Here is a 23,859-nt window from a genome sequence, read left to right as displayed (position 1 = left end):
ATAGGCTCTCGCACATGTATGTGCCAAAGGACAGAACAGAAACTGCGGGCTTTTTTTTTTTTTTTTTTCCCCCCAGCTCATCTCAGAATGACTTCTAGTACATATTTCTTTTTGCATTCTTTGGAGCACCAACTGCATATTACCTGCAGAATAGCAATGGCAGAATGCAGTTCACGCATTCCAGGAGACCATCAATATCATGTCCAAAAAAGTATGTGTTTAGTATTAACTGCTAAGATTTAACACTACCTGCAAATAGAGGAGCTGTATATGAAATGCTGGTCACTTGTCCCATGCACCTTGTCACTCCTTCCCCATCACAACTCGCCTTGACCAGCAAATACATTAAAAGACATTGCCCGAACAAAACACAGCATGAAGATATTGTTTAAACATGTTTCAGAAATATAACATCAATCGTAGTCTAAACAAGTCCAAAGAGAGAGCGTGCGGTGAAAGCTTGCCATCATACTGGAGTCGGACCAATTAAACAAAACTGAGTCAATTTAATAGCGCCTCTATAGAAAGAAAATACTTCTTTAACCACATCATTTTCTTAGCCTGTGTAGTTTAATTGGTACAGTTTGCTTCTTTTTTTGAAAGGTTTAGAACTGAGCATTCTTGAAGTCAGATGTCTTTGATATACCCAATGATCCCTCAGAGCGACCATCCAACTTGCAAGTACCTCTCCCTCTTACCAGCTTAACGCTCTGCACTCACGAGCAGGTAGAAAGTTTCAGACCTATAATATATTCATTTGCCTATATTTACTAACTGCTTCAAGTCAACTATTCAAACATCTAAATAAGCAACCTAAGGGTAGGTTCAACCTAGACACTTTCCTGTTACACTGGTTAAGAGAAATATTTGCGCTCCCTCCAAGCTGGCAGAAGTCCTAGCACACATACAGTTACATCAGCAAAAGAGCAGTCTTGCTGGTATAGCTTACTTCACTCCGCATCACCTGCACAATTAAAGCACTTTTGGCCAGTAAGAAAACCAAATTTATATGGGGCTTCTCAAAATATTTATGCCAACTCTTGCTAGATTAACAGCATTCATTGTGTTAAAGACTGTCAAGATAATTAAAAAAAAAAAAAGCCTCTGTTTAAGGGACCTGGATATGTACTGTAAGTTTTTGGAGTTGTAACTTTTTCTTTGCAGGGTATCTGGCTTCTACATGAGCAACATGAATAAGTGAAAATAAATTATCACAAGACAAAACAAAGCTTAAAATAACACAGGACATAAATACCTACAGTTAACAAAGAAAACTAGAGGGAAATACAGGAACACGATTCTAAACAAACCAGCAGGGAGACTGTTCCCATGTTTCCCGCTACAATGCTACCCTCTCCATTGAAGGTGCACACACACGGGGTGGGGGGAACCCCTGAAGTTCAAAAAATGTAATTAGGATTTTCCTGTAATTTACAGAGAATTCTAATGCCTCATCAGTTTTACGCAGCAGAGGAATTTGCTGATTTTCATCACAGAGATCTTGCCGAGCTATTCTCCAAAGGACCTCACGACTTACGGTCGTCTTTAAGACAAAGAAGGTTCAAATCCAACTGCAAGGCAGACGATATCTTCCAGTGGGAGGGGGGGGAAAAAAAAAAAAGAGTAACTCGGTTCCCCGGCTGTTTAAGTGAGGGACAGGCCTACAGGGAGCACACCGTCCCCCAACAGACAGACCAGCGCTCGGGCTACCGAGCCGCATTTCTCACCGGGTCCTGCACCAATCCAGAAAGAAGATTATGGAAACAGAACAGGCACTAAAAAGAGCTCGGGGAGAGGGCGGGGGGGGCCGGGCCAGGGAGGCAGAAAATCGCCTTCAAATGAATGAGCCGGCGGGGAGCGGGAGTCCCCGGCGGGAAGGCGGGCGGGGGGGAACCCACCTCCCTCCTTCCCTCCCTCCTCCCCGGCCCGCAGCCCGTCCACCTCTGTGTTTACATCCGAAACCTCCAAACGCGACACTTTCCCGGCTGCCGAGAGGGGGATCCCCCCCCCCCCCACCCGCCCCGCCGCCTCTTTATTGATTACACAGGGAAAAGCCCAGCTGCTGCTGCAATGCAACACCCGCCGGTTAAGGCGGAGGGAAAGGGGGGGGAAATAAAAAAAATTATTTAAAAAAAAAAAAAAACAACCACCGGGAGAGAAAGAAAGGAGACGGGCGACCGGGGCTCACGCCGTGCCGGCGCGCACCGCCGCGCCCAGCCCGGGGGAGGCGCCGGAGCGGGGCCGCCCCCCCCCTCCTCTCCTCCCGCCCCGGCCCGGGCCCCGCTGCCGCCCCCCGATCGCAACTTCGCCGCCGCGGGGGACGGGGACGGCGGGGCCGCCCCTCCCCCACCCGCCACTAACAATGGGCCCCTCCCCCACCGCGGGGCTCCCCTCAGCTCGGCCCCCTCCCCCTCCGCCGGCCGACCGCCCCCCCCTCCGTTCACGGCTGTGGACCGTTAGAGGCGAAGGGCACGGAGCTTCCCCACCACCACCACGACCCCCCCGCCCCGGCGGCCCGCCCGCTCCGGGGCCGGCCCCTCACCTCATGGTGCCGCCCGGGGTCGGGGAGCCGCTCCCGGCTTCCTCGCTCGCTCGGCTCTCTCTCCCCCGCTCCGCTCCTCGCCGCTCCGCAGGGGCCGGCGCGTCAAGGGACAGCGAGGACCCCCGGCCGCCAGCGCCTCCCCGCCCGTCTCCGCCGCTCCCTCCGCCGCCGGGCCGGGCCAGACCACCGCGGGGAGCCGGGGGGTGGGAGGGGACCGAGAGAGGTGGGGGAAAGGGGCGGGGAGGAGCGAACCAACGCGCGGGAAGGGCGGGGGGGGGAGAGAGGAGGAGGAGAATGGGCGGGCGGGGAGCGCGGGGGAGGCCGGAGACACCGGCGGGGCTGAGGGAGCGGCGGCGGGCGGGGGGCGCGGCGGCAGGGGCGGGAGGAAGGGGCGGGTCGCGGAGGCCGCGCCCACCGCCGCCGCCGCCGCGCTGTCGCCCGTGCGGGTGAATGGGGCTCGGCGGCCCCGCGCGGGGGCGGGCGGCGGGGGGGAAGGAGGGAGGGAGCGTCCTCAGGTGAGGCGGCGGCGGCGGCGGCGCCCCGGGGAGCGCTCCTCAGCGCGGCCTCGGGAGGCGGCGGTCGGTCGCCCGCCCGCTCAGCGGCCCCGTGCCATTGTCCTGCGGGGCAGGGCACGGCACCGCGGCGAGACCCTGGTCCCGGCCCGCCCCTCGGGCCAGGGGAAGCGGAACCGGGCCCGCCTCGGGTGGGCCCCGCCTAGGGAGTCGTGCCGTGACCCGGTGCCCGGGAGACGCCCCGGAGCGGCGGGGGGGGAGCTCCGCTCCCGGCCGGCGGAGCTCGGCGCTTGGCGGGTCTCCGGGCTGGGCAAGGCCGGTGGCGAAGCCCTGCACCGGCAGACCCTTCCCCTTCCTCACCCCGGCCCCTCCGCTCCCTGCAGCGGGGTCTGTGCCCCCCCAAGTAACCTGCGCTCGGTAGAGTGGTGACACTGGGGTCTGCCTGCGGGAAAGTAAACACGTAACCCTCGCAGCCCACTGCGTGAGCTCGGCAGGTAAATTTACTCGGGGTTTGCGTGGCTCTTCCAGTGCCTCTCCGTGCCCTCGGAAGCGCAGGGCCCGAGATGCGTGGTCAGGAATACGGGAATGTTACTTCAGCTTTACGCCTTTCCGTAGCCCCACGTCTGTGCTAAATACAGATTTACGTTTTGCTCTTAGTACTCCCAGTGGATCCAGCACACGGTATGCATAACTTTAACCCAGCTCCTGCTCAGCTCATCTCTGTCAAGGACCGAGCACCCGTTCTCTTTCATCCCCGTTAACAGCAGTGATGAGCAAGTATGTTTGCGATTTACCAGTGACACTAAGGCATCTTAGTGCTTTTGCATCTCTGATTTCATTTTTCCCTAACAAATACCAGTGTTTATATATTCCTTATATTTTTCTGATCTAGGTTTCACACATTTGATGTTTTTTTACCATGAATCCCAGGTATTTGACGCTATGCAGACAACCTCTTCCATGATCAGTATGGCATCTGAGGCAGGGTCATCCACTGGCGATTAATGGTGTCAGTAACGCAGCAAGAGAGGAGCGAGTCAATGAAAAAAATGGTCAATTGTTAGAAAATACTAATTCAGGAAAAAGGACAGGCTCTGAAACTGGAGCTCAGGAATAACAGTTTAGTAAGAAAACTAACATGTTTTTACTGGCAGAGGGATGATGTCAATGAAAATGTTGCAGTAGAGGTGAATCACAAAATGCAGATGAGTAATCAGAAGAAAAGCAGCAGCATACTCTTAAAAATTAAGTGGGTACTTGTGACAACAATGTAAAAGCAGTCTGAAGAAGGGGACACAACTGAATCTGGTAAATAAATTTACCTTAATTGCTTCCACCAAATACTGAGGACTCTAATGACTGATGGTGGACCTCAGTTCTTAAGGAATCACGACTTTCCTAAGATCTAGGCTTCCCATCACCAGAACACCCTCCAGATAAAAGGTTTGAAGAGAAAGCCATTCTGACAGTGAAAAGTATCTTGAAGGCAGCCAAATATAAATGTTAAGATCTGTATCTAACTGTATCTATATAGATACATCTAAAATATATATCTGATGGGCTTCAGCAGATAAATCAGTAGAAGGAATAGCAGAGACAGTCAGAAGAAGGAGTTCAGTTGTTCCATACCAGAAAAAATCAGGATCATAATGTGACTGTTCTGATAGGACTATTTGGTCATATTTGTCAGATCTAAAAGAAGTTTGACTGTGACAGGTATATAAAAACCACTGAAAGTATGCCTGGGCTACAAGTCTGCCTGAGAGGGAATGAAAATAGCCAGAAGCTGTTACTCCCGCAAAATAACTATTATCGTTATTTGTGTTATATTACTTGGTGTTCTTAGCCAAATCAGATATGGTCATAGCTGGATTTCTCAAGACATACTCTGTGGTACAATAGAATTTGTAAAAATGCCAGAAGAATCATTTTGCATGCTGGCATCGCAGATGTCACCAAGTGCAAAGTCATTCTGGACGCTAGCTTAGTCAAAAATCCCATTGAATTAATCTGTAACAAAATACTAAAATCTGCAGTAACTCATATTAGCAGTTACATGAGAAGGAAGGGAGCCAAGATGATATAGGGCAGAAATCAATTATAAATGTTGAGTGCCTTTTTCTTTCCAGGTCAATTTAGCGATGTTATTGTCAAGAAATTAAAGTAGTCTAGCAGAAGAATGAGTTAGTGTCTTGTACATGTTTATGATACTGAATTATGCATTGAGAAATCTGTAATCTCTTGTAGCGGGCCCGCCTGTTCTCAAGCTGTAATCATTCAATGTGTCCAAGTCACTTTGTGCGATTCTGCCGTTATCTTTCCCGCTGACGGGATCCTCCAGCGGCACAGCATGGGTGTTAATGCCCTCCGCATCACCTCCCACCTCTCTCCCTTCTTCTGGCAATGACAAAAACAACGTGGCAGAAAGCCTTCGTAGCTGGTGGTGTCACGCTAATAACCGGAGGCCCTTGACAATTTACGAGGCAGAGCCACGTAATGGCTCTTCTAACCTGTGTCCGAGGACTGTGTTCATGCCCTCCTTCCTCCGGATCCAAGCATCTCGGAATACCCCAAAGCCACTTCGCACCCCTCCCTCTTGCGTTTTCTGCTGCTCAGCTGCAACTGAGGACTGGAATTCAGATGTTTCCAAAGGCTAAGCCAGCTCAGGTTGAGCAGCATGGTGTGCCTCCTCTCCAAACAACCCGACTAATGAAGGCTTTTTGAATGCTAGAGAAATGGCTCACCCAGGCATAAACCAGAAGAGAATGTGTTTCTGTCTAGTATCAACCAGATGCAAGAGGCTTGGCAGGCTACTGCTGAGCAAACCCAGCCGACTCCATCGCATCTCATCAGCATGGATCACCCTTAATACAGGGTCATGAGGAGGATGCATGACTAATGTTCTGGACACATTCAGAGAATCCAAAAGCTTCAAAAAGCAGAGTAATCCTTCCTCTCACAGTGAGGTTTCCCCCATCATCTCTGAAACAACCTCCTGCTTTGCAGTCTTTGTTTCTTTGGAAAGTCTGTTTGTATTTAAGAGGAAAAAGTAGCTGAGATCTTCCTATATCTCACTACAGTCAGTGTCCTAGGACAGCAGTGCTTGTACAAGATCATTTTGGCCTTCTTTGATGATCTGTAAATAGCATAATGCAGGATACACAGTCGGAGAGGTTTCTGGAGTGGGGGAAGTGGTTTTTTCTGGTGGTTTTGGTTTTTTGAAGGTTATTGTTCTTTTTACTTAATGTGTCTAGAGTTTGGGCTTTGAATATGTAGGAAAAGATTTTTTATTTCACTTCTTTGGATTATTTTCCATAGAACTAGTATAGAAAGAAAATGCAATTTACTGTACAATAGAAGTGAGAGAATTGCGACAACAAAGCATGAGCTTTCTCTCTGGTTATAGTGAAGGGCTTTCCAAAAATGGTGGGCTAAAAGAAAATGGCTCTGACAGTGTGCTCCTGTTAGCATCTAAGATTATCAAAACAGAATTGAATTAAGTAATTTAATACATTATTCTCATCACTGATTATGTTAATCTAATTTATAAATACATCTTTTGCTCTGGACCAGACACAGAGCTGACGCCTGAACCAATTCCATGAGGTCATGGTTAGCTGAACAAGATGAGGATCAGACTACTATATAGATAGTTAAAATATACTGGCTAGTATAATTCTTCCTGTCCTCTTCTTTCTTTCCCTTGCCCCCAAGTCATTTTCAATTTCAGGTTGCCATGAGTCAGCCGACTGCTGAAGTGTTGCATAGCAGACCGTTAAAGGAAATGCTTTCAACCAAAAGTCTTTAGCTTTATTTTATTTATGAAATTATGCAGTATTTCTCAACCGTCTTCTGAGGGAGGGGGAGTAAACTATCTCTAAAATTCTTTAAGAATGCTAAAATAAACAGTTATTGGCATGACTCAGCAGATAACGACAACAGTCTCCAGGAAGGGCTTTTCCTAATGGAACAATATTTTTGTTTTGCTGTAAAAAAGGCAAAACAACATCACCAGAAAAGGAAGCAAAACTTGCTATCAAACACAGTCCTTTGACTCCCAAATGTGAAGCTCGGTCTTCCTACCAGCGTACCCTGCTCCTTGTTATACAAGTAAACAATTCATAGATCTTCCATCAAGCACCTCCGAAGAGGAATGAAAACAACAGCTGAAGCATTCCACTGTGCGTCTTTCCACCAAGGTTCCTAATAGTGCCCCTCGTACTGTCAAATAGCATCAGCAAATCTAACCACAAGCCTCTGTAGACGTGAGTCTGGAGTATGGTATGTGTCTTTCAGTCTGTTCCCAGTAGACTCAAATATTTAAGTGAAAATTCCTTGAATAAAAATGGATTGTTTTTCCCCCCTAGATTTATCATGAAAAGAATTTGTATTGTGCTGCAGGCTATTCAGTGAGGGCTGAAGTCTCTTTTTGTGTAAATACTGTTTATCAAGTGTAAATCAATGCATTGTGTATTAAGTGTAAAAATGCTTTTCTGACACTCAGATAAATTATGATTGTTGTTTTGACCCTTGTCTTTCATTCACCTCCACTCAGTTGCTGACTTTTGTGGTTTCTGAGATGACATGTTGATTTAGGACCACTGCGATAGACCAATCTCATCTCTTACTTTCCATCTAATTTTATACTCTTATCCCCTAATGGTCTTATTTGCCACCTGTCTGCATTCTTCTTATGCATTACCAATAAAATTTATTCATTATGTTCTTTGCTCTCCCTTGCTAATGTCTTAGAACAAATTGTACTCTGCTGCTTTATCTTATGCTGGAGGAAAGTCCAGGCACAAAGCTGGCCCAAGATTTGGTTAAGATTCTTTTGAGCCATCTTTTCTTACAACTCCAGATGAGTTATGTTTTAAGTTCCTCAACCACAGCCAAGGATTTGGGCCATTATTAATTAGTTATTATTAATAATTGTTAAGTGCCTACAGTGCACTTGTAGCATTAAAAAAGGGCAGGCTTCTTGCCTGAAAGAGCTATTGCTCTAAGAGGATGTCTACACTGCAGTCTCCCATATCTGAGCTAGCTTTAAAATACTTAGCTCAGTTAGCTGGTATTAGTTATCTGGTACATTCTAGCTGAAACCACATTGAGCTCTGCAAGCAGCTGCTCATCTCACTCCTCGGCCCCAACACCGGCAGAGATTTGGCTTTACCAGAGCATGTTCACTGCGCCATACCCCTTCATTCTGTCTGAGTTTAGGTAGACAGATGCCAAAGGAGGTGGTATAGCCTTTCCGTTGGAAGCCTGTACCAAATTTCACTAATTTAAAGCTACCTTGTGCTTTGCAATTTATCTTTAACGGACAAAAAAACCCACCCAAAAAACCCACAAACAATTGCAAAACATGTTGTGAAACCCTGGGAATATTCTACTGTGACTCCATTGCAAATATGTTCTGTCTTTTGACTGTCTTTCTCCTTTCTCCTCCCTTCTATTTTAGATGACTGACAACACGCTTACTATTGCTGGTTAGTTTCCATTCACTGCAAAGTTGGAATAACTTACGATGAAAGTACTGTCCCAGTTATAGATGAATGACAACGCTTTTACTATAGCTGGTTAGTTTCCACTGACTGCAAAGTTGGAATAACTTGCAGTAAAAATAATGTCCCGATTATATATGAATGACAACACTTTTGCTATTGTGAGTGAGCACCTGTGGACTGCAAAGCTGGAAGTAACTTACAATATAAATATTGTTCCAATAAAGGTAGAAGCTTAGTAAGATGATGATAACCTCTTTAGTCCTTTCCAGCACTGCAGATTTTGCTTTCTGGCAATAGCTATAGCCAACTCCATAATTTGGATTTCAAATTTAGTAAGTGATAAATCATGCATGAGACCCAAAATATACAAAGCAGCAGTTGCAAAAATATTCTTCTTCAGTATTTTAGAAAGAACATCACAAAAATGTTTGCCAAATGAATTAATGTTTCTATAAAAAGACATGCGAAGAAATGAGCTCTTAAGAGATTACAACACTAACACATGCCATTATTATTACTATAACTAGTTAGCAACAATTTCAAAATTAAGATATACTCTATAAAATCAATGAGAAGGAATTCCTTGCAATTGGCTCAAAGTCACACTTCCAGCAGTAGGGATCTCTATCTCAACAATAATCACTCTCTCTGCTGAGTATTTATTCTCCACTTCCTGTTAGTTTAGCTCCCATGTTTCACAAATACAACCATATAAACAGTGATGGATTTTCTCCTGCTCCTTCCAGCTTCAGACAGAACAAAACTGTCTCTCATCCTATTTCCTATTTCACAGGTTTTTTTCTAAACAACTCACACTGATTGTTTGCCACTGACTGGCGTGGTGCAGTCAGGAATTTAGGTACTATGGTGAACTGACTGCTTTCCAAGCATACCACTTATTAAGAAGTACTGCTGGAGAGTCTACATACAAAAAATAAAGGTTTTCACAGGAATATGGCCTTTTTCAAATGTTTGCTGAATGCTGGGGTTTCTAACTGGCTAGTAAGAAAGCATTGCTCTTCTGGAGAACATAAAAAAATAGAGGTAGGAAAAGACCAATAAAGAAATGTTCCTCACTAGACCGTTTCTAGAGTTTTGTTTAAAAAACAACCTTATATTATCTGGAATACATTCCACTGTCAGGAAGCTCTTCCTTTAAAACTTTCCTTGTTTCTCTTAAGCTTACTATGCTTAGAAAAATTCTACCTTCCCTGTCTTTTCTTCCTCCAAATAGCTGTAAATTTTATCATGGGCTTCTTCAGACACCAGCTATCCCTAAAAGATCGACTGCTCTGTGTCACTAAACAAGCTTTTTCAATGTTCCCATAGCTCGGTTTCTCAAAAGCTTCCTCAAAGCCATTTTGTGGCTTTGTTCTATGCTCCCTCCAACATTTCTAGTCCTGGGTGCACAAAACTAATGTCCTTCTTCAAGGTGCAGCCAACTGCTCTTTGCTTCTGAACATGGAAATGGAAATCGTATTTCATGACACTATTTCCACAAGGGTTGTCGTCACTCTGAAAGATTCTGTGGATTTATAATAAAAAACAGGTAGCACCAACTGTGTGAAGACAGACTGATTTATAACCCTAAGGGATGCTCAGACAATCATTTTATTTAATTGTCATGACTGGCTGAACATTTCTAACCTTCTAATTGTGAATAGGGGTTGCCTTGTGCAGCAAAATGACTCTTACAACAATGAACCATTCATTCTGCTGTGACTACACCAGTGGGTGGAGGGGAAGTGCCAGCTTTGTAATGTTTGAAATTATTATTATTAAAACAACCGTACAACTAGGATATTGGCATATCTGCAAGTAAATAAGAAGCCTTCCATCTCTTACCTGTTCATGGTTTAGAATAACCCTAAGCTGGTAGCAATCATAACCATTAGCATCTGATAGGGTTGGTGTATTCATAAAATCATCAGTAATATGACCTGATGTGATGGTAAAAGAACATGCTCAGACAAAAAAATGCTAGAAAGATGAGAAGCCTGTCCCTTTCCACAAGAGGTGACTGATAGGGTGAAAAATGCAGATGTGAGTGAGAAGCGATGCAAGATTTGCAAGCCTGTTCCTAAAACCCAGCAGCAAGGGAAATCCTTGTGTGATCCTTTGAAGCAACAGCTGAGAACAAGATCAGGAAAAGAAGTGTTACTTTAGCAAAAAGGTGGTGAGATTATAATGAAAAAAAAATTATAAAAGCCTGTAGGAATTAATCAGCATTTTTTCCTGAGGAAAAAACAATATATGGATCTACAAAGGCAGGGAATGTTGTTGGTTTTTAAAGAAATACCATATAATAGTGTTTCGTAGACCATTATTCTAAGCCTGATCCCAGAGAAAATGTAATACCAAAGTCAGTCTGCCTTTGTAGAGGTGGGCTTTGCATTTACCATTTTAATTTTTGTTTCAAATCCAAAGGCGGCCAGCCATTTATTCCAATAAAGCTGCTATGCATCACCCTTCCATCTCTTAACTTCATCATGGAAGCTCAACAGAAGTTTTTAAAAACACACATTACAAGGTTCATGTGACAAAAATCATTGTTCACTTCATGTGCTTCTCCACAATCTGGAATAGATAGTGTGTTTGGAGGACAGCTGAAAAGGGAGATGTGCCCCCCATCCCACCAAAGTGCAGGGATTCCTGCTTCCTAAAATGGTCCTTTTGGGTTGGCTATGCTTGTGGTAACTCAAAGCAGGCTGGAAGCTGCTGCAGGCTATGCTTGGGAAGGGAGAGGAGCTAGCTAAAGTACAGAAGATGAACTAGCCCAAGGAATCCTAAGGGCATTTTACACATGAATCAGATCATATTAGGTCAAAGCGCATCACTAGAAGTGATGCCATCAAACCTGAACAAAATGAGACTAAAAGCATTGCTTTTGAATCCTTGACTGACTTGTACGGAGATGTAGGAAATTTCACCCCAATAAACAAATACTGGTTGCACTCCTATGTTAACTAAGAAAGAGGTGTTCTTGCCTCCACTTACATATGGATCACTGAGGAAAGCCCAAAGTGGATTATTTTTTCAAGAAGATCAGCCTGGTGTGGACTGGAGGAAAGTCTCAGACATAGGAGCTCTGCTTGAGCACAGCTCAATCAAGGAATTTACTCTACAAAGCTCTTCATTTGTAGTATTTTCAGGCAAATTTTTGAATGGATCTTTCAACTCATAGAAATAAGCAAATTATCCTCATTATCTCTGCATTACAGTCTTACCCATGACAACGTAATGCTGGTTTATATGCTACACAAGCATCTGAGCATGTTGCTTTCTGTGTGAGTTGGACCTTTAGCACATGCAAATCAGATGAGACTCTGACCCACATAAGCTGCGATCTTACAACAGGGCATTTCCTCTTCCCTTCAGTTTCAAACATAGCAGCTTGTATTTTCATTTATATGAAGATCTTTTAGATCAATTGCATCTGAATTTTATGCTATAATTAAGTTCCCTTTGCACAGAAAAAGTGGTTCGAAATGCATTAATTAATTACATTAAAGAAGCACATAGGAGACTGCCTTGCAGTTTTTGTTCTTCCTCTAAGAATTGTTAGCTGTAATTCATAAGATTGCTCAGCTTCATAAGCATTTCTCCCTCAAATTCTCTTTCACCTTTTGCACATCTTACTGGTTTCTGTGAGAGCTCTCCAGCAGCCACAAATGTGTTTCTGTTCCTATACCCTACTATGTACGTTTGCTAAATCCTTTACAACAGGTTTTCCTCAAAAGCTAAGAACTTTCCATAACCTAGTTTTTACCTATCAAGTTCTGCAGACATACTCTCCTGAGATGCTGACCTCACTCGTTTAATGATTTCTGTCCAGCTACTGCATTCTTACAGCAACTGTACGAAGGAGGTCTGACTGACTGTAAGAACCAGGGAAAGGCTTGTCTAAGTGTATTCAGAGGACTTAAATGTAAAAGCAGAGCATCCACAAGGCAATTAAAAAAAAGATTCATCTTAACTGTCCAGTATTGCATTTTCATTTTCTCTTCTCCTGTTATTACATAAAGAAACTCTTTGTTTAATGTTAAATTTATTATTGCAGCTGTGAAATTGGATAAGAATTTTAGATGGGTACAGAAACCACAGAGTAATTGCACAGCAGTGATCATTAGTAGGGGAAGACAGAAAGGAATGCTTAGTTGGGAACAGTGGTCTTCCAGAATTCATCAAAATGCCAAGATTTCTGAATATTCACCTCAAAAGATAGAATTTTTGCCTCTATCTCATTTTACCATGGCTTCATCCAAATGGGAGCATCATGCAGAATTCTGCTTTGCTGGTTTCTGGTGTCTTTAGCAGGATGGAAATAAATGATGAAGAATCCCTGTGCTCACCAAAAATAGATCATTTGCAAAGCTGACTGGGAATCTTTGTACATGAAAAGGGAAGGGTTAGAAGTTATGATCACATGAAACACAAATTATAATCCATGTTCAGAATACATGGCTAGTAGAGCTGACCCAAAAGGCTGGAGGGATAGATCTGCTAATGCTATATACTGTGTTCTCCCTCTGCACTGCGTGTTAAGCTCCTCTATGATGGAAGGAAAGATCTTGGCAGTCTTTGGTTTCATGCTTGTCATTACCATGACACTCCCATACGTTCCCTTCAGCATTGTATATGTCTTCCTTTACCTCTCGGCAGCAGTAACATCAGTTACTCAACAGGAAATGTCTCGAAATAAGCCTTTCATTTGAAGAGTCTGCCAAAATGAAAACACTTTTAGAAATAGACAACTGATCTCATAAACAGAAATAAATCTAAAATTAACTGAAAGCAAAATCACATGTTTCCCCCCCTACGCCCCCACCCAGGTCTCTGGGTGTTGGGAATCTTAAGCTGTACTCTCCATTCTGAAACTAAATTAGACTCGCAGTCTGAAAACTAACCTCAGACTCAAACTTCGGTGGAGCGGCTTGAAATGATACATTCTATACTTAGATATAAATGCACAACTTTAGACTCATCTGTACTCATAAGTTGTTTCCTAGAAACAAAATCTTATGATTCCAATTAAATTAGATTGTATATTTTAATTAATTCTCTAATCTTTCTCTGGAAGCAAATCATCAAATAGAAGAGGCATCTGCACCGTTCTAAGTGACTTAAATAGAAATAATGAATGCACAAACTTTGGGTTGATTGGACACCTGCATTATTTCTCATTGAGAAAAACAATATATCTATCCACAAGCAAATTTTGGGAAGAGAGAGAGAGTGGTAATTTCATCAACAAAGCATTAGGAAAAGAGTGGGCTAGGATTACACACGTTTGGTAGGAAGAACCTCTACTCCATGCACTGTTAGGGATTCACTCTGAAGACTGAAATGAAACAGCAACAGTTTGTTTCTTTCAGAGATTTCTGTAATAGAGGAGAAGGTAGGATCCGGTCCATGTATCTAGCTATAGACTATCTAGGAATCTTTCTGAAGAAAATACACCAGGAATTGTGTTTGCCACCTTTATTCCTTCTGACTGAAATAATCCCACTGAAATCTGTTTCTTTTTTGTTCCAGAGAGAATGGGTTTACGTTTTATTAAAAGGATAATACTATTGTTACCCGTAGAAAGCAAGAAGCCTTTCCAAAAAAAGGTACCTTGAACTAATTTTTACAGAATACAGACCATTTACTTCACAAAATTAATCTCTTGTACTTGGAATTTCATGTACAAAATGCAAACCTCATGAATGGTTCCCATAAGGATTCATTTAACAGGCTTCATTATGTGGAAAGGGTATAAAGCAACCGAAGACCTAAAATGGCTGCTCGGCATTATGTTGTTCTGTGGCTGCTAGCATGATTTACAACTATGCATTTTCTGCTCTTGTTTCTTTAGCTTAGTGCTGAATTATAAATGAACAACCGGATCCTGGGATTCTTCTTCTAGTTTGAAAATAAAATTAACCTGATCGAGGGACAATTTTTTAACACAGTAAGTCAATGAATTCGTTATAAGGAAATGCATTATTTGGAGAAAAAGACCCCAACCCCTCTCAAACCTTTCAGTTTTGCTCTTAAATGAAGAGTAAAGAAAGCTAGATGTAAAACCAGACCACATAATTACATGTAAGCTGGTTTGATGCAGTTCAAGTAACTGTGTGGATAAGCAATTCACAATGCTTTGTGTGAACAAATATTTAAGCAACTAAAAGGCAACTAGTATGCTTTGGCTTGATTTGAACATACACATGCAGTAAATTAATCTACTGACATAGGTCTTTGACAACACGTGCAATCTGCAAAATCACCTTCAGTCTTCCTGACAATATGGATCTTTCTGTCTGCTTACCAGTTGTGGTCCATATCTGTTATTAAATAATGTACGCAAATGCTGCAATCCTCTCCCACAAACGAATCATAAATAATTACCGAGCATTTTTTTTTAATAGATGATGCAAGCCCCTGCCTCAGGGACTTGCTGTCTACCTCAATAATGGGCTAAAAAGATTGAAAATAATACACAATACCAGAAATTAGGGGAGGTCTGGCACTGTTCAATACTAAAGGCTTGAGAGAAGACATTGCTGTGAAGGAAGATGAGACAGAACTGTGAAGTTCAAAGTCAAAAGGACATTAGCGCTAAAAAGCCATCAAAGTTTTTACTTTCATACTGGTTGCAACCTCCAGACCTGCTGGGGGGAGAATCACCTCCGTGCACGTAGCCAGTCCTTGCTGTATTTCTAGGTCTGTCATAGCTAGACCTGAATTTTTTAAATTAAACAGATGCGTATCTAGGTAGGTCCCACTATTCTAAGAGATGCTCGTGTGCTTTGTGGTTGCAGGTGCCCAGATGGGCACACAGATTGTCCCTGTGCCTTTTCAAAAAGGCCAGTGTGTGGCCATGCCGGTCTCTGTGGGCCAGTCCCAGGGGCCAGGGCAGGAGTCTGCACGGGCTCTTTGCATCCTCTGACCACAGCCACCAAAACAGCTCTCGCTTTGTCAACCACCGCCCTGGGGAACAGGGAAGGTTCTTCAGCTCTCTCCTTGTATTATAGGCCTGGATTAGGCTGATCTGGCCTTATTTTTTTGTAAATAAGGCACCAGGATCTGCCAGAAACATTCCTCTCATTTTATCTGATCTCATAAGAATTATTTTTAGTAAGAACTGGTTTGCCCTGAAAGAAAGCTATTCTCTAAAAAAAGCTTTGTACACTTAAGACATATGGGACAGAAGGAAGCCTGCATCTAGCATTACATTTTTTTTACAGTCACCAGAAAAACCCTGAAATTGCCCTTTTTAGCAAACAGAAAAGATAAATGGGTTGATTCTGAATGGAAAATAATAGATATGCCTTGTGCCATTCTTGACAACCTTTTCTGAAGTCTCATTAGCTCAAAAAACATGTGCACAACTCCTACCTCTTTTTATGAGACAGTTACACAGGTATAATTCCACCGAAATAACAGCTGAATAGCTGTAGTAGAATGGGAGCTATTTCTGTCACTTCTCTTACAAAAATTAATTGAAATAAATACTTTACAGCAGCAGCAACATCAGCCAGTTCCCCTTTTTGACAAGCTTACAAGCACTGCAGACATTGCTTAGGGTCATCATACTCTGTATTTTGGTACACAGACTTAGTGAATGGCATGCATGATATGCTTACTAAGCTACTTTGGATAAACATGGAAAAAATCTAGTGGTGTAGTTGTCACAGACCAGAATGGTTTCATGTGCTATCTGATTTGAAGGGAGATTCCTTTGCTATGTGTCATTTACCTATTATACATTGCTGTTGCTCAGTATTTCATAACCATTAATTCTTTGGATGCCCGCACTGAGATTGTTATATACATATATGCATAAACAAATGAGAACTGTGCATTCTTACGTGATGTGACATTATAGTCCACAAACAGCTTTATTGCTCTTTACCATGTTTGGGAACAGAGGGAAAGGGATGCCAATGACGTATGTCTCACGTTAGCACAATTTCCTTTTCACACTTGGAAAACAGAGCTCCTCTCTTTTACATACATTTTATGTACACACGCATAGCCTTGGGACGTCAGGATCTGAGAAAAAAACCTCTTATGTTTCATATGTAAGTCACTGACAGCCGTGGTCATGTGCTAATGATAAATAAGCTGGTGAGGTGAAGTCAGCAAAAATCTGTCATGAATTAGTTTTTAATTTCATTTCTTAAGCCACGATCCTGCAAGTCATAAGGATCTTTGAGTAGGTTGGGCTCTGTCATGCATTAATTAACTGTTGGCATAACTGATACAACAGCAAACAGCATCCGGGATCGTAAACGCCTTTGGGAAAAGAACTGTTTGTGTCTCGCCGGTGTATAGCACTAGGAGACCTCGCTGCTGACTGCCTTTCCTGGCACACCTGTAATGCACACGTTATGCTTCAGTTAGTGTTAATTCACGAACTCTGTTGACACCACGGGAAGAAAATTATGATATTTAGCGTACGATGGGAATTCAGGGTAACGCGGGATCTGTTCCTCCCTCCCGTTCCCCCTGTGGTACGCCTAAACCGCCCTCTGATGCCTCTGTGCCTCCATTTGTGCCTGCGTGGTAACAAATTCCCTGTCTTAGGAAGGCTGAGAGACTGTAAATGTGTTTAAGGTGAACCGAGGTCTTCGGCTGCAATTTTCAAAGTAGACGTAGCTATTTTGTAAATTAGGTTGTGACATTATGGATAATAAAGATAAGGCTTCCTGTAGCTGAGGTTTTTACACTCTCCATTTAAGTCACTGCTTTCTAGCTGAATTACAGTATTACAATATTAGCAAGTACTAACTATGATGGCTGAAAGTTACCATGCTGGGTATCCACCTCATCTGAATACTTTTGGATAATTCTAGCCACAGTAACCCAGGCAAGAAAGAAGAATATCGTTTTGCCTTAAAAACATTCACATCCTTTTCTGCAGAAATCCTAGCCCATCCTTATTCTGAAGGAGGAAAGGATCATGAGCGCTGATATGAAGGAGGCACCTTTTGCTGTTCATACCACGAGCCTCCGAGTTTGGCCAAACCTCTGAAAATTGCTTTGCACTCGTTCAGTCAAGAACAGACAGGCTCGGATTAAACTCGTGTGGCATGGCAGAGAGCTGGGTGGCAGAGCAGGGGGAGCAGCCCCGTGTTGAGGTACCAGGGGGTACCTGGAGTACAGGGACTGACCCGTGGAGCTTGGAAGCAGGGGAGCCTAGGACATGGGCTAGGAGAAGGAGCTCCTGGCAGCTGGAACATGGCAATGGGGATGACTAAAACGTGAAGCTGAAAAGAGACTAAGAAACAGGGATGGAGACAAGGAAAGGTAAGGGTAAGAGGGGGAGAAATTGGGACTGTGAGAAGGAAAAGCTAGAGCGACTAGGAGCTGAACACTTCACAGTTGGGTTAAGAGCTGACTCTGTGCCTAGGTGTGTTCCTCCCAGAATCTGGAATAGAAGCCAGCATTTCTGACTTGCAGTATTTTTCTATTTTCCTACTGAGATCCATTAAAAAAGTGAATGCCCTGTCTCCTTGCAGCTTGCACAGAGGATGATACACTTCTACATAGTAAGAGTTGTCTGTGGACCTCTGCTTCAACCTGGATCTGGAATTCCAGCCCTTCCAATGAAACAAAGGGAACTAAATATGGTAACACGTGAAAGGAGATCAACTTTCCTCCCTTCAAAAGCTAAGAAATTCTTTTATATATGTGTGTGTGTGTGTGAGTGTGTGTGTATATATATACATACACACATAAACTAGTTTCAAGGGCACTTGTAATGTCGATGCATTCAGAAAATAAGAAACAAAAGAATACAAGAATTGGAGCTCAACCCTTGCTCATCTGCTTTGACCACTTCCATTTTCATACAGTCTATTTTTGCCACCTCATGCAGAGGTTCCTCCAAGTCATCTGGTGCACAAGAATTACTTCAACCTTTTATTATTAGCATTAGTAAGTATTCATGTGGTGGTAGTCCCTAAGTCGGTGGGTGTTGTGTAAGCACAGAGGAGAGCCAGTCTCTTCATGGACAACTTTGCAATCTAAAGAATCTGGACTGTAATTCCATAGCTGGAACTTTTTGCTGCAGTGCTCAGATTGAATCCAACCGAGCCCAAGCTTATCTCGCTAGTCTTCCTTCTCCTCTTTCTTTTATTTTTTCTTCACTCCTTAGGCTTTTATTTCTTGTTTGTTTGTTTCACACTTTTTCTATAAAAATGAGAGCATTCTGTATTTCTCCATCCCTGTTTTCTTTTCCACCTCCTCTCTTTCTGTGCTTCTTTCCCACAATTAGTTCACTTTTTTTTCCTTCTTCATTTTTATTTCCCTATTCTGTCACAAGGAATGAAGCATGGGCCTGGATCTTGCATTATCTTTGTAATTATTTGAACCTGTATTATGTCTTCAGACCACCTCTGTAGTCACGAGAGTTAAAACTTGATTTTTATTTTTTTTTTGTTATTTTTTTGATAAAAACTGATTCTGGGCAGCTTCCAACTATGATATCAGTCCTGTAACATTTGCCTGAGTTTGCTGACATCCTGAAAGAATGATCTCAGGAGGTGTATTCTCCTGGCTGAAAGGGCCAGCAACGGCACATCACAGTCAGTCATTAGCCTGCCCACAGCTGATTATTTTGGGAGTTGGATGGTGCAAGGGGAGAGAATGAAACCCCCCAAGAGGCAAGATCTGGAAATGGCTGGAAGAAAGATGTGCAGGGGGAATAAGGGATAAGCAGAAGAACTGAGGAGGAAAAGATCCCAGAGGCAGAAGCGGCAGTAGCCTAGAGGAGAGATTTTCTTAGTGTGATGGAGAACAGGAAAATAAGTACTGATTAAATTTTAGTTACAACATAATTTGAATCTATGAACAAACCTCCTGGTGATATCGGGATGAGATCCAGTGATAACTGGAGAGATTATAATGAAACACGATAGCCAGCCTTCTTTTCTCCTCAGCTGTGCTCTGTCATCTTCCTTATCCATCCCAATTTTCCCTGCCTAGGCCTGCCCAGCTCCTGCGGAAGTTAACAGGAGCTTTGCCATAGACTCCAGGAGGAGCATAGTTGCAGATTACTGTAAATTTAGGCCAGCCTTGGCAATGTGCTCACAGAAGGGCCAGTTTCACGTCAGGAAGCAGGGGATGTTTCACTGACAGTGTTAATGCACTGCAGAGCAATAAAACTACCAGGTTCTGGCATATTATGGAGCAACATGACAAAAACTGCAGAATCCACAATATTATCGTACCCACAGTCTTCCATTGGCCCTAATTATAGTTCTGTTGCTAAAGCTATATAATTTGATTTTCAACAGCGCACCAAAAAGGCAGGAGCTCAGCAGTTCCCAGAGCGATTGCACACAGTTTGCTGGACAAATGTATTTTGCTCCGAGTCAGAGTTAAGGTAATAATGAATTAAGAAATTAGATGTCTAAACATTGGGTCTCTGGCTGGCCTAAAGGACAAGAACTAACAGCAGTTAGTTAGGGCTGGCATGCCTGTAACTTTGAACTCCAAATGTTTAAAGCTGATGATAGCTTTTTACTCTAATGGCAGGTGGTAGATCCAGTGGAGGCCACAATGTCCTTGCACTTTTATTCTGTGTGTAATTCTCATATCTTCAGAGATAATGAAAGGCCTAAGCACCATTGGTGTGGTGGCACTTGGCCCTTGTGCATATGAATATAAAAGCACACACCTGTTTCTGCTTATCCCCATATTTGTCTCACTTGATTTATCTGTTGCTGTTTTGAAAGCAATTTTATAAGTCGATGTCCATTGTTTGCTCATCTTCTGTCCTTTCTGCTCTGACTGCCCAGTTGGTGGCAAAGCAGCATTAGCTGTCACTAGGACCTGGTCTGACATCAGTGAGCCATTTCACAGAAGATACTAAACTGCGTTAGCTGGTAACACAATCAAACCCCATCCAGACAGCATTGCAACTACTGACACACAGCTGAAAGTTTCCATTTCCCATTGCAAAAGCCCCAACTCATCCAGTGGCTCTGTCTCGGGTTTTTCCTTTCTAATGAAGCAAATTAGCAGAACCCAGACTGTAGCTTGAAGCGAGAGAAAAATATTTGTTAGGAAAGAAAGATGTCGAGCTGTAGCTCTCCAATAAATTATCATTTTACTCACCATATGAATTCTTGGTTGGATCTTAAAGCATTTTGCCCTTTTCTTGTTTCTCTACATGTGTATTTTTGTTCATTTTGCTATTCAAGTCCCTAACCTCTTTCTTGCCTAATTTGCTGCTGCCACGCAGTTGTCCTACACCGGCGAGCTGATGCCTCCCCCACCACTGACGGATGAGTATTGCTGTGGTAGCATCAAGAGCTGCCACCCTTGGCTGCCCCATCCTTCTAACGCAGGTTTCCACCTGACAACCAAGTGCGCGGCAGGAAGCCTGTGCTTCCACCTCCATGGTGGAATCCATCCCAATCCAGTTTAAAATCCAGCTGAGGTGAATGTAAGTAGACAACCAGGCTTTCCACGAAGAAACTGAAGTGTGACGTACTCTTTTCTGCCAACGTCGCTCGGGTGGTGATAACCTCCAGCAGAGCAGCAGGGTGGGAAGCCTGGGGCAGCAACTTCTGTAGTTGCTGCAGCAAAATTCACCAGAGCTCATGTCTCAAAATGGAATAATGCTCTTAGCGTTAGTGGGAATCGGGCATCCTCTGACGAAAGTGAAAAGTGGCAAGGGACGTGATTTCAGATTGTTACTGATTTTGTTTTGCTTTCAAAGGCAGCATGACTAAAATTTGGATTCTAATTATCTGCCCTTTTTTTTAAGTAGCAGTGCCTAACTAATTCCCATCGGTGATATCCCTAAGATCAGAAGCAAAGCTGTCTCTAAAATATATTTTTTCAATTCCAAGACACTCATATAAGAACAGTGACCAAGATGAATCAGTTCTATGGTGCTCTCATTCTGTGTTTAATAATAAAATAAAACCAAAAAATACTAATGAAATACTGAATCCTGCAGGGTGCTGAAAATTGCAGGCTGTTGTCTGAGCTTGCACTCTGACCCTGGCATTTGTCTGCTAAAGCGCAGTAAGCACACATGATATTATAGGAACAAATAAAACACAATTAAACCAATACATTCAGGCAGATAAAACTAATGAAAGTTTTACCACTTCTCAAAAATAACATGCTCAGGAGAAGACAATCTCTTGAAGTGTGGTATGTGTTAAAATAATACATTTCAATGCTGATTTTCAAAACTGCAAAATACAGACATTTATAGGTACGTGTTTCAAATTTAAAATAATCTCTTTGGAAGGAGCAGACGATTTCTTTTTCTGACACACTGAAGGGGAATAATGTTCATTGTTTATGCATTTGCTCAAGCAGTGGAATTTTACATGGCTAAACTTCACTTCATCAGATGTATATCAGTTTAAATTAGCTCAAAATCCATCCCAACATTCATTTTTAGATCACAGTCTTCAGAGGAACTGATTTATCAGAATGCCTAAATCCAGATGCACTACAAATAAGCCAGGAAAGACAAATAAGCCTCTTGGCATAAAACAAATGAGCTGGGGGAAAAGGAATGTGAAAAAAGAAAGAGCTAAGGGAAAGTAAGAAAAAACCTGCCAGTGGGAGGAATGCAGAGTTTCAAATCCCGGACGCTACCCCACTTGGATTTCCTCATGTTCCACCTTCCCTCCAGCCCCTCCTTTTTTTTCTTCCTTTTTTCTTTTCTTTAACATTGCCTTCTGGACCACCTTCCCTGCTCTCATCCATCAGCTCTCTGCTTTTTCATTTGCATTCCTTTTTAAACCACTTCTCTGACAAACCTTATAAACCATTTAGAGTGCCTGAATGAGAACAGTACAGAAGCACCGAAAAGCTTTGTGCACGGTCTGGTCAATGGTAACTGCCTGAGTATGCTTTTCGCTCCCAGCAAATACAAAGAAAAACAGAATAGGACCTTAAAATGAAAGGTAGTTGATAGCAGACCCCTTATCATCCTTTCGTTGGGTATATCGGTTTGCTGATTCTGGAGTTGTGAAGACTTTGCAAAAGAGTATGAGTGAAGGAAAATTGAAATGCTTGTTTGATACCAGTGCTGGCAAGAAACAGTGGAAAAGTGTTAGAATATGCTAGAATAACTACCTTTAAGGAATCTGGGATTAAAGGTAAAATCCTTCTCGGCTGAGACCAGGTCTCCTTAGCTGGGGAGCAGCCCAACAGGGAGAAGTCCTTCTTCCTGCACAAGCTTTCCTTTAATGGTGCCTAATTAACCTGGTGTTACGTTAAAGATTTACAGTATTTATCAGGTCTGACTCAGTTCTTATTCATTGCTATTTAAGAACACAACAGAGATAACTTGTCTTATTTTCATCCTTGTTCATGTAGTTTGGCTTGGGTAGAGGGTTAAATGAACTCAGAGAAGTTAGTTCTCTTAGATCATGTACAAGATACAGTTTTACCAGGGCGCACTGATGGAGTACAAGACAGTCAGTACCACATATATTACCACTACACTCCTCCGTTCTTGATTTTGCTCCTTTTGTTTCCTATCAGACTCCCTAGAGGCCTTAGTTTGTATTCATTCACTCTCTCAAACGTCTTCCCAGATGCTCAAATCCCGCTTCTGTTATTGCAGTTTCTTTTAAATTTGTCTGGATCCCTTGTGCAGAGTCAGAACTTTAGTGTTCCTTAGCTCAGCATTCTCCTGGCCGGACTCCAGCTCAGGTAATTATATCCAGGGCTCTCAAACTTCTCTCTCTAGCTGCATTTGGAGAAGCTATTCTTCCCTTTCTTTTCTGAACTGCTTTATAACATTGCAGGTACTGAGAACTGATGGGATGTGTATTTCGGAGAGGCTGTGCATTATGCATTAGGGGTGAACCAACACCTTCCGCAGGGGGACTGAAAGTACTGTCACAGCTTCCTTTCTTTTTCATTTCAACACTATTTTAAGTGGACAGTTGTCACACAAAGTAGAAGCTGAAGGACAAAAATTTTGTCCAGATTAATCTGTTGTTGCTATTTGAATGTGGAGACTTCTCCCTCTAATTTACTATTCTGAATCTAGCCTAGATATGTTCAATAGCTGTTCAGTGGCTTATGTCACTTGAGCCAGTTGTCACAAGATGCTCACAAAAATAGATTTCTCACTTATTGGGAGAAATATCAATACAGAGGTTAAAGAGAGAATGAGCATTGCTAGAGGCAATGCTGCTACATCAACCATGAGGCAAACTACAAAGCAAAAGCAATAGAAAATTTAATTTTGCAATGCCTGTGTTCAATCTGCTTGTTAACCAGGAGTTCTCCGATTCTGGTACGTATCCAGTGCTAGGCCAAAGAC

The 23,859-nt window shown here is 42.9% G+C and overlaps 1 protein-coding gene across 6 annotated transcripts in view; it reads right to left on the bottom strand.

Moving 5' to 3' along the window:
* Positions 1–2,804, bottom strand: part of ENAH (ENAH actin regulator) — a 99,939-nt gene extending 97,135 nt beyond the window's left edge. For 2 of the 6 annotated variants that reach the window (XM_075042546.1, XM_075042551.1), the window contains exon 1: positions 2,543–2,802. In XM_075042546.1, the coding sequence (XP_074898647.1) occupies positions 2,543–2,547 (5 nt within the window). In that variant the 5' untranslated portion in view covers positions 2,548–2,802. Of the gene's footprint in view, positions 1–2,542 lie in introns of all 6 variants that reach the window. The other 4 variants (XM_075042547.1, XM_075042550.1, XM_075042553.1 and 1 more) reach the window with 4 other exon arrangements.
* Between the last annotated feature and the right edge of the window lie 21,055 nt (positions 2,805–23,859).

This window comes from Buteo buteo, chromosome 12 (assembly GCF_964188355.1).
Source record: "Buteo buteo chromosome 12, bButBut1.hap1.1, whole genome shotgun sequence".
NCBI classification, from domain to species: domain Eukaryota; kingdom Metazoa; phylum Chordata; class Aves; order Accipitriformes; family Accipitridae; genus Buteo; species Buteo buteo.
The sequence above is the reverse complement of the archived record's forward strand: the minus strand, read 5'-3'. Positions and strand labels throughout refer to the sequence as shown.